This window comes from Theileria equi (assembly GCF_000342415.1).
Source record: "Theileria equi strain WA chromosome 4 map unlocalized gcontig_1105316255041, whole genome shotgun sequence".
NCBI classification, from domain to species: Eukaryota; Apicomplexa; class Aconoidasida; order Piroplasmida; family Theileriidae; genus Theileria; species Theileria equi.
This window is the reverse complement of record NW_004668225.1, coordinates 1,412,450-1,422,470: the sequence shown is the minus strand read 5'-3', so window position 1 is coordinate 1,422,470 and position 10,021 is coordinate 1,412,450. Positions and strand designations below refer to the sequence as shown.

The window sequence follows — 10,021 nt, the reverse complement described above, 5'->3', positions numbered from 1 at the left end:
ACCTCCCATAGAACAGTTCTACCATCAAACATTTTTACAACGGGAGAACCATCATATGGAATAAGAAGTCTCACATGATTGTCTTCATAGATGTATTCAAAACGTCTGCAAGCTGAACTTGGTTGGGCTATATCAATGCTAACTGGACTGCCAGAAGAATTTTCGGGTTCCTCCACTTCTTCCTTTTCATCTTCCTCTTCCTCCCCTATATCTTCTACTTCGTCATCCTCAGCTTCTTCTTCCCCATCCTCTTCATCTTCAATTACAAGTCCATCTGGTTCGTCTTGGGTATCACCTTGCCTTTCAGAGTAGTCGTCAGGAGTATCCCAGAAGCCGTCATTAAGTTCTGAGTCTTCATCCTCTGGTAATTTCTCACTAGAACCTCGGGATTTGTATGCGTTAGATTCCCTTCGTGTCGAGTTTCTGCTTTTTCGAGGACGTCTCTCTGGTTCTGGTTCTAAGTCTGGATCATCATCTTCTTCCTGTTCTTGAGATAAAGGTCCATCCCAGTCGTCATCGTCATTAAATGATGGGTCTTCATCCTCATCTTCAAACTCTTGAGGATGTTCTGGAATATGCTCTGGCAGGTCCAGAAGAGCTTCTATAGAGGCTTCCTCATTAGGTTTATACTTCTCTTTCAATAGCTCTAATTTCTTCTTGTGATTGCTCTCATTACCATCTTTCCACTGCTTACCATCATGATATCTGTAAACCTTTGTAACATTACCGTTACACTGGAAATCAACGACTGCGAGAGTGGGTCTATCTTGGTCCATGTAGAGTAGTGCTGACGGGCAAGAACCAAGTTTCCATCCAGACAATATCCTTTGCCCATCGTAGTTTACCTCAGTGGCCTTAACACCATCCTTTTCCTTTAGCTTTAGAACCTTGACAGTATCTTCCTCTGCCTCCTCGATATCAAATAGGGATGTGTCTACCTTGTCCAGGAAGGGACTTGTAAGTTCAGATTTAATAGATTCTTGTTCAGTAGTTTCAAGAGGATTTTGTGGCTGAACAGTAGTCTGCTCTTTCGCTTGAACTTGCTTACCATCTTGCTCTTTATTGGCATTACCCTTGGTGGTATGCTCAGCTGGCTGTGTATTTGTCTGTACTGGAGCTTTCTGAGAAGGTGTAACATCCTGTTTCTTCTTGGCTGCTTCTGGAACATCTTCCGGTTTAGAGGCATCTCTCAGTTCATTGAGCTTTGTTGCATGTATAGTCTTATTCTCTACCCACTTTTTACCGTCATAATGGAGGAAAAGAATATCTTCCTTTCCATTTTCTTTCTTGCTCAATGTTACAATATATGGTTGATCTCCTTTAAAATAGATTAAAGCCGATAAGAACAGTACGCTTTTGTTTCCGCTCCATATGGTCTCACTTCCATAAACAAGCTTTGTAGGATTCTTCTTATCCTTTGGTGTACAGGTCAAATAGAATACGCCATTAGAGCTAGATTCTCTCACATCAAACAACTTTGCATCAACCTTTTTGGCACGTTCACTCAGAGTTACAGGCTTAGCTGGTGGCTGTTCTTGTGAAGGTTGATCTGGTTCTTCAGCCTCTTCCTCTTTAACTTCATCTTCTTCGTCTTGCTCTTTCTTGGGCTCTTCTGGAGTAGGTTTGGCTGATGATTTACTAACGTCCTTAACATCCTCTTGTTCATTCGAAGGTTGAGAATCTGGATTGGCAATATCAAGAGTATTAGGTTCCTGTTTAGCAGCTTTCTCAGCTTCTTTAGCTTTAAGCTTCTCTACCTGTTTTTTAGTACCCTCCAAGAAGTTGTTGAATTGCTCCTCTTCGGAATCACACCAAAACCCACGAGCGTCATAGTATCTATAAACCGTGGATTCTTTACCTCCTTTGACTACCTTAATATTAACTAATGCTGGAATCTCCTTATAAAAATATATTATAGCCTCCACTAAATTTGATTTACTAAAGAGCCCACCGCCGGACCATACCTCCTTATCATCATACTTTACTTTAGTTACTGCTTTTTCATCTTTAGGAGTAAGTTTTAGAGCAAAGAGGTTATCTTCCGTTACACCATCTACCTTGACTACAGTCTTATCGACTTTTGAAGCAAGCTTAATCAAATGCTTTTTGAATTCCTCTATCTCCTCAGCTGTATACGCTGGCACATCGTCTTGTCCATCGTTAGTAGCGTCCTCCTCTTCATCAGATTCTTCAGATTTCGCAGCATTCTGCAGTCCCTTGAGTTTCCTTTCATGTTCTTCCTTACAATCTACCCACTTGCTACCATCCTTGTGAAGGAAGAGCGTTGGATTCTTGTCATTTTCCTTACACTGCAATGTTACTACTTCTGGTTTATCTCCTTTAAAGTATATTAGGGCCAGTAAAACTTGTACTTTGCCCTTTCCATCCCATATAGTCTCACCTCCGTACTTGAGTTCATTAGCTAGAACGCCAGACCTTGGTTTACATTGTAAAACAGGAACACCATTACTATTGGATGCCGATACATTGTACTTAGAACCGTCAAGTTTGGATACTAAAGTCCCGGTCGATCCGTTATTTCCGCCATCTCGAGAATCCGCCGAGCTACAAAGTCTAGACAGGAATACGATATAGAACAGCACTAGGATATTCATATTCCTGCCATCTTGTAGAGACTTGGTACCGAGAATGAAGGGAAAACGGAGCTATCGTTTCTTCCTAGACATCTGGGGTACCAGGAAGAAGAGCTGAAGAATGAGCGAATTTGCGCTCATTCTCTATTCAATATCACATTAATACTATTCCTGTGTTTTATACCATTTTATTTGCGCCTCAGGGTATGAAGAGTAGGTTGCGTAGTGCTCCAAAATGGCCAGAACTTGTCTACTCGTTAAGCACTGAATGCTAGCTATGGAATTTAATGGATGCCTTTGCTCTTCAACACTATGGAATGACCAGAGGTATGGATTCCACCGTAATGTGCGACTGTTGCGGTCTCTATAGGTCGCGGGATGCTCTAGCAAGCTCAGATTCCATTTCTCTTGCTCATTCATTACCTCGCTAAAAGACATCCATTAGGGGCTCTACGGAGACTGTGTATGGTATACACGGCTACAGAGTGACTGAGGAATGGTCATTCGTGGCAGGTTTTACGAGGGTAGCAACTGGAGACATTCATGCAGAGCCTGTTCCGTCTCCTTGACAGCCTAGATATGCCCAAAGAGTACATGTAATGCATGTAGAACAAAATTTATAAGCTCCGTGAAGTGAGTTGGAGATAAAACTACATTTATGACTATAACATTCACCTACAAGGTGAATGTGATCGTTCAAAGGGTCTAGCATTGCCAGTACTCTACATTCCATAAGCCTTGTATAGCCTCTCCAAGGGTTGGTCCTTTTCATCTTCTGGAAGAAAAGCAGCTTTTGCGACATTTATATTAGTCCTCTTGGATTCGTCTATGGTAAAACCGTACCTCTCTGCCAAGAAGGAATAGTTCCCGTTCAGACCTTTACGGAACATGAATGAACTGTCAGAATTTATCAAGTAGTTCACTCCATCCTCCCTGAACTTACAATTGGTGGTCGTTTAAACAGTCCCTTTTGCTTACAAAGTAAATGACCCATTCCTGCGGAAACAGGAGATACACCCATCAATTCTCCTCTGGGCTAATAGCTAGCCTTTTCGTCACAGTAAACTCATTTGGTAGGCATTCCAGCGTTATTACCGGTAATATTCTACTCTTTAAAGGGCAAGAAGAAGACTGAGGAGGCCGAGATCGCCACGCATCCATACAGGAAGGAGGACTTGGCCACTCTCGGCGTATTTCTCTGTTGCGGGTCATTATCAAGAGACGGAACACGTTATACAGTAAAGGGACATACGAAACGGGGGAAGGAGGGATAAATGCTCAAATGTGTGCCCATCTTGCTCGAGTGTCGGCTCGTGCATTTGAGGAGCTGCAATGAGGAAAATGGCGGCTTTGGTGAATGTGTACTTTTAAAAGATATTTTACCCGACTTGTAGTGTGGTTTTGGATTTTTGGAGGCGAGTGTGCAATTGAGGTTTGGGCGACACCCACGTGGGATTCCGGCATTTAGGGCTTGGGCTTTACATGTACACTCGGGAGCAGAATTTATAAATTCCAGTCATCTCTCAAAATTTGTTGAAACTTGCAAATATGGCAGATGGTTACACAGTCGCTCAGCTGTTTGACTCCACGACGGAGGCTTACACCTACGATGACATTATCATCCTTCCAGGTGAGACGCATTTCCAGTGATCAAACGTCCGTAGGATACATTAGTGGACCCAAGAGCGAGATAAATCTGACGTCAAATTTGACAAAAAACATCAAATTGAGGATTCCGATTGTATCTTCGCCTATGGATACAGTCACGGAGTCAAAGATGGCCACTGCAATGGCACTTTTAGGGTAAGAATTGCTCGGTCCTTCACTTTTATTTGCAGAGGAATCGGCATCATCCACAACAACTTGCCACTGGAAAGAGCAATCGAGGAGATCCGGGCTGTGAAACGCTTCGAGAACGGATTTGTGATGAAACCGCACTGCCTAAAACCTACTGATACCGTTGCTGACTGGATAGAAATTCGAGATAGGCTGGGCTACCACTCTGTGCCCATCACAGTCGATGGGCATAGCGGCTCAAAACTCTTGGGAATTGTCACTAACACAGACATTTACTTTGTGGAATCCAAGGACACACCCATGAGCGAAGTGATGACGACTGATATGATTGTTGGAGACAAGTCGCTGACCCTGGAGGGTGCAAACGGGTTGCTCTTTAAGAGCAAGAGAGGAATCCTTCCCATAGTCAACGACGCCTACGAACTCGTCTCTATGGTTACAAGATCCGATTACTACAAGAATAAGCTTTATCCGGACGCTTCAAAGGACGAGAATAGCCAACTTATGGTAGGGGCTGCCATTTCCACAATGTAGGTTTCCCCCGTGCATGCAAGTTTTTTTACAGGCCAGGAGCGCTTGAAAGAGCAGCCAAACTCTTGGAGGCGAAGGCAGATCTTTTGGTTATTGACTCTAGCCAGGGAAATAGCATTTACCAAATCGACCTTTTGAAGCAACTAAAAAGCGCCTATCCAAACGTTGAGGTACGTTTTGTTGCAACTGTGGCTATAAAACATTCAGGTTGTCGCCGGAAATGTTGTTACTGGAAGCCAGGCAAAGAATCTGCTGAATGCAGGTGCTGATGCGCTAAAGGTTGGTATGGGCTCTGGTTCGATTTGTACCACTCAAAACGTCTGCGGTGTTGGAAGATCCCAGGCTACTGCCGTTTACTATGTCTCCAGATATGCTATGGAGTATGGAAATGGAGTTCCGATTATTGCAGATGGTGGTATCAAGCACTCTGGCGATATCATGAAGGTTCGTTTGCATGAGTGCATGCACATGTTTTTAGGCTCTGTCTCTGGGTGCATCGACAATTATGGGTGGCAACATTCTTGCGGGTACAAAAGAGGCTCCTGGAGACTATTATGTCAACAACGGTCTGCGTATGAAGAGCTACAGGGGTATGGGAAGTCTGGACGCTGTTTTGTATTCCAAAAAGATCCTTGGAGGAGAAGGTTCAATCTCCCGTTACAATATGGATAGTAACAACGTTGTTTCTCAGGGAGTTTCCGGTCTCTTGACTGACAAGGGCTCTGTGAATAACATTGTCCCTGCGCTTGTTGAAGGTGTGAAGCATGGAATGCAGAATTGTGGCTACAAGACGATTCCGGAACTTCATAGAGCACTTTACTCAGGGGAACTTCGCGTGGAGCACAGATCAACGAATTCACTAATTGAAGGCAACGTTTCAAAGACAATTTCAAATATAAAATAATGTACATTATCGCCTTTTCTTCTGCCTGAAGAATCTTGTCAAAAGACATGAACTTTTGTTTTACCTCTTTGAAATATTTCCTCTATTCGGAGGCCTCTTTTCTGTTACTTTACCTAAGTACGCTTGTAAAATAGACATGTCACGTACCGTTTTCTTGTATGTCTTGTAAATAATCTGGCACCTGTGCGCCAGAAATTTTCATAATTTGTACTATATGTTTCATGATTTTCAAATCTCTGAGTGTGAAGAATGTTATGCTCCTGCCTTTTTTGAGGCCTCTGCCCGCTCTTCCAACCCTGTTGATGTAGACTTGCGGAGTTAGTGGCAGGTCGAAATTGACTACGGAGTCTATCCCCTTAAAGTCAACTCCACGGGCTAAAATATCTGTGCATAGCAGGATCCAAATCTGTAGGCCATGATTGGTAAACAATAGACAAACCTCTCCAGTTCTAAACTTTTCTATAATTTGCGCCCTTTTGGAAACTGTGAGCTCCGAAGTAAATTTTTGCACGCGAACATTTTCACCTTTAAGTTCGTTGTAGAGCTCGTTTACCCTTTCGATTGTTTGCAAAAAGACTAGCACGGGTGGTATCAATTTTCCCTCCAGAATAAGCTGTCGGAGCGTCATTAACTTGCCCTTGTCATTTGTCACACAGACTAACTCCTGGCTAACGTTTGTGCACGCGCAATTTTCGGACCCAATGGTGACATGAATTGCGTTTGGCATGAATGTAGAGACTAGGCTGAGCACACTTTGCTGCAGTGTAGAGCTGAAAATCATCTTTTGTACATGAGCATCTACATTCTTGGTCCTTAAAGCCTCGAGGATCTTATCAATATGGTCAACGTAGCCATCCTCTAGCAACTTGTCCACCTCGTCAAGGACGAGATACTTGCATTCCTTTAGCATGTCCTGCGCACAATGTTTCGCAGAATCGGAAAATACCTCAAACTTTTCCAGGAGCGTTAGCAGCGTCTTTGGTGTCGAGATTGCCAGAGGAGCATCAAATGATTCTTGGCTCTTTTCGAGTGCAGAGACCTTAATTCCATCCTCTCCTGGGCGCATTGCATTTCTCGTAAACGGACAAACCTGTCAAAAATATGCATTCCCGTTTAACCTGCTGTACGAGTTCCACAGTCGGTGTTATAACCAGAGCCTTTATCGAGTTATCATTCTGTAAGGAATGGGTGAGAGGGGAGCAGGGACGAACCTTGACGTTGAGAAGGATGGGAATGAGGTAAGACAACGTCTTCCCGGAGCCAGTGGGAGCCACAGCAACGACGTCTTCGCCCTTTAGGGCAATAGGAAGAACCTGGAAGAAAGTGAATGAGCGTTTTCAGGGGACAACCAACGTGTTTCTGGATAGGAGTGCAGAGCTTGATCTTTAGTCTAGACCTTAGAGCCTCTAAAATCTCCTTTAGAGCGTCTTTGTCCACGGAATCCTGGCAAATGTCCTCAAAACGCTCAATCTCCTCGTAGTCGGTAAATAACTCGCCGTCCAGGGTGGAAACCCTCGACCGATCATCAAAGGTGACGTCTGGCTCCGCCTCTGGCTGCGAGTCCCCCGTCTTTTGCGATTTGTAGAGCACGAGTTTGGAGGACGGACCTCCCCTGAAGTTTGTGCCTCTGCACAGCTTGCTGAAGATCTCGTTTGACATTATGCGATATTTTACATTTCTGGCTGAAAGTTTATGGACTAAACCGCCGGACGGAGGTCCCACAGGGCCTCCCGCTGGCACTATACATAAATGCCCTTCCCGTCCGATTTGTGACTCTCCTCTCCTTCTGCCAATTGATGGTAGTGTTTAAAGGCTATGGGCGCAAGGGTTTTGGTTTATTTTGGACATGTCGTGAGATGGCGACATTTTTGTGAAAATTGAGAATTTGTAGCGGAATATGCAGGTATAGCATGGATTTTTAGAGTTATGGATGTTATGTCTGATGATGTCTAGTGTTATGGACTGCAAGAAGGTCCTGGGTCCGTTTTAGGATTAGGCTGCTCGGCCCTACCCTTTGCTTTCGTTTTGGTCCTTTTCGCGCTTGCCGTTCCATGCCAGTTTGTTCATCTAAAGACTGTCTCTGTACCACTCTTTGCCACTCATTGCATCCTCGCTCCGTAGCTTTGGCGAAGAATGAATGGGAAGAGTTGTTATGGATGATTGAGGAATGAATGTCCACTGCTTATTCCCTTTGGAGAACAAGGTAGCTGAACTGGTTGAATCTATTTCTCAGTCTTACTATGAAACTCTTTTCTGGGTTCCTGCGTAGCATAAAGCCTTCATGGACGACAAAACATGCAAGGGCTAATCCTATGACTGCTCCGACTACTATGCCAACAATGGGAGGTCCACTCTTTCCAGACTCATGTTCTCGGACCTTTTGCTTCGTTTCATGGATATTAATGTGTGAATCGTCACTGGTAGAATCTCTAGTGCCACTGCTATCTTTATGACTGGGTGGAGTAGGTTGAGGTGGTAGGCCAGGCACGGGAACTTTATTTTCTAAAAGAGTGATTATCCCATCCGCATCATCTACGTTTACATTATCTGCACCTACTATAACATCCCACCTATTCTTATTATCTTGTCCCTTTCTGTACCATTTACCAGCGTAGTTTAATAGGCTAGGGTCGGAATTGCTCACAGGATGGCGAATTATGGTAACTGTGTTAGCACCAGTTACATAATCGATTCCTTCCAGAATTTCCGATTTGTAAGTAAGTTGACCAATATGTTCATGAGTATCTTCTAAAGTGTGAGTTGATGCCCTGTAAATGTTCTTTACATTTTCAGATCTTAGATAGACCGCTGTTGTCTTTGCTGAGCATGACGTACAGAAAGTGACTGCTTGGTCCTTGTTTACGGATATGTCTATCCTATGTGCCCTGTTTATGTCGCAGTTTAGAGTATCCAGTTCCTCTTTGAGATTCTCAGTTGTTACCCGATTGTCAAGCTTCCACTGTTTGACTTTTCCGCTGACTTTTCGCCCATCATATACACCATCTAACTTGTAGTAAACTGGTTTGGACTCAGATTCGAATTCAAGAATAAAGGGACTTGCGTGACCATGATCGTGAATCCAATAGTAGACGTTTACACACCTGCACATTGTATCAGCTGGTGACTCATCAAACGGTATGTATTCGCCCCTATACTTTGTAGAAATAACTCGTATTTTTAGATGCTCGTAACTATGTGTACACTTTTTATAAACGCCGTGAATGACTGTAGAAGTTACACTCATACAAGCGTATGAATTGGTAGGTATATCATTTCCATCAACTTCATACTTGTCATTATTTTGAGTTTTATTAAGGTTTAGAATTACTATTTTCGCGTAGGTGCTAGTTATTTCATTAAGTTTTTGCCCGAGATTATTTCCACTAGATTCTATACTGTATTCTCTTTCCCATTTTTCGGATGGCTTTATGCTATTATACTTATAGTAATCATACTTAGTCTCATCTTTAGTAATTCCAATTAGTACTGGTGCCAAATTATTAGTATCATAACGAAGATAATATACTTTGACATCCTTGTAATAATTAAGTTTTTGGAATCCTAGTAGGAGTTTGTTATTGTGATAAATCCCACCCAAATAATATCCACCTTGTGGAACTTGGTGTAGATACTCTTTGTATTCATTGTTAGGTGTATTATCATTTTTTGTGAGAGTTACTCTTGTATTGCATGCATCCATATAATGGCTGCCACTGATTTTATCAGTGTCAACGTCTACATAAGTCCAAAATAAACCAGGATCACAAGTTTTTGACATTTTGCCTTCGATGCGTGTTTTTATCTTATATCGTTTATAGTGAGCATTTGCAGAGTGGCTTCGCGCTTTATAACGTGTGAGATCGTCCAGACAATCATGGGGGATTTTTACATGCATACCATAAATATAAACTCAATATAGTAGTAAGTTAGATTCTTTTAATCACATAACGTCAGTATATGTTTCTTACCTTTTATGGTTTGAATAAACTCACATCATCTTGAAAACGAATGGTTACACTAGTTCATTATAAACCATATCTATTAACTTGCCTAGTGTGTAATAGACAAATATAACAATTTACAAATCAACTAATACAATTGGTAAATAGCACTACATTATTAATGACAATTTTCCGTATTTAATTTCCAGTAGATATGAGAGAGCATAAGTTGCAAAGTGCGATGATGGAAGTAT

The 10,021-nt window shown here is 42.5% G+C and overlaps 4 protein-coding genes across 4 annotated transcripts, besides 1 other annotated feature; 1 reads left to right on the top strand and 3 right to left on the bottom strand.

Annotated features, from left to right (window-relative positions):
• Positions 1–70: 70 nt before the first annotated feature.
• BEWA_050760 (conserved hypothetical protein) lies at positions 71–2,615 on the bottom strand (the record flags this gene model as incomplete). The annotated part of the gene is made up of 2 exons (XM_004832003.1): positions 71–112; positions 144–2,615. The coding sequence occupies 2 exons, from the start codon at positions 2,613–2,615 to the stop codon at positions 71–73; spliced, it is 2,514 nt and encodes an 837-aa protein (XP_004832060.1).
• Positions 176–260: a sequence feature (GA-rich).
• Positions 2,616–4,088: 1,473 nt separating the features above from the next.
• BEWA_050750 (inosine-5'-monophosphate dehydrogenase, putative) lies at positions 4,089–5,826 on the top strand (the record flags this gene model as incomplete). Its single annotated transcript, XM_004832002.1, has 6 exons — positions 4,089–4,224; positions 4,259–4,397; positions 4,433–4,921; positions 4,957–5,092; positions 5,130–5,366; positions 5,401–5,826. Exons 1-6 carry the CDS (start codon positions 4,143–4,145, stop codon positions 5,824–5,826), a joined length of 1,509 nt encoding a protein of 502 aa, XP_004832059.1. The 5' UTR covers positions 4,089–4,142.
• Positions 5,827–5,886: 60 nt separating this feature from the next.
• BEWA_050740 (DEAD box ATP-dependent RNA helicase family member protein) lies at positions 5,887–7,485 on the bottom strand (the record flags this gene model as incomplete). The annotated part of the gene is made up of 6 exons (XM_004832001.1): positions 5,887–5,939; positions 5,974–6,232; positions 6,266–6,739; positions 6,773–6,882; positions 6,917–7,139; positions 7,180–7,485. 6 exons carry the CDS (start codon positions 7,483–7,485, stop codon positions 5,887–5,889), a joined length of 1,425 nt encoding a protein of 474 aa, XP_004832058.1.
• Positions 7,486–8,008: 523 nt separating this feature from the next.
• BEWA_050730 (hypothetical protein) lies at positions 8,009–9,604 on the bottom strand (the record flags this gene model as incomplete). The annotated part of the gene is made up of 1 exon (XM_004832000.1): positions 8,009–9,604. The coding sequence occupies one exon, from the start codon at positions 9,602–9,604 to the stop codon at positions 8,009–8,011; it is 1,596 nt and encodes a 531-aa protein (XP_004832057.1).
• Between the last annotated feature and the right edge of the window lie 417 nt (positions 9,605–10,021).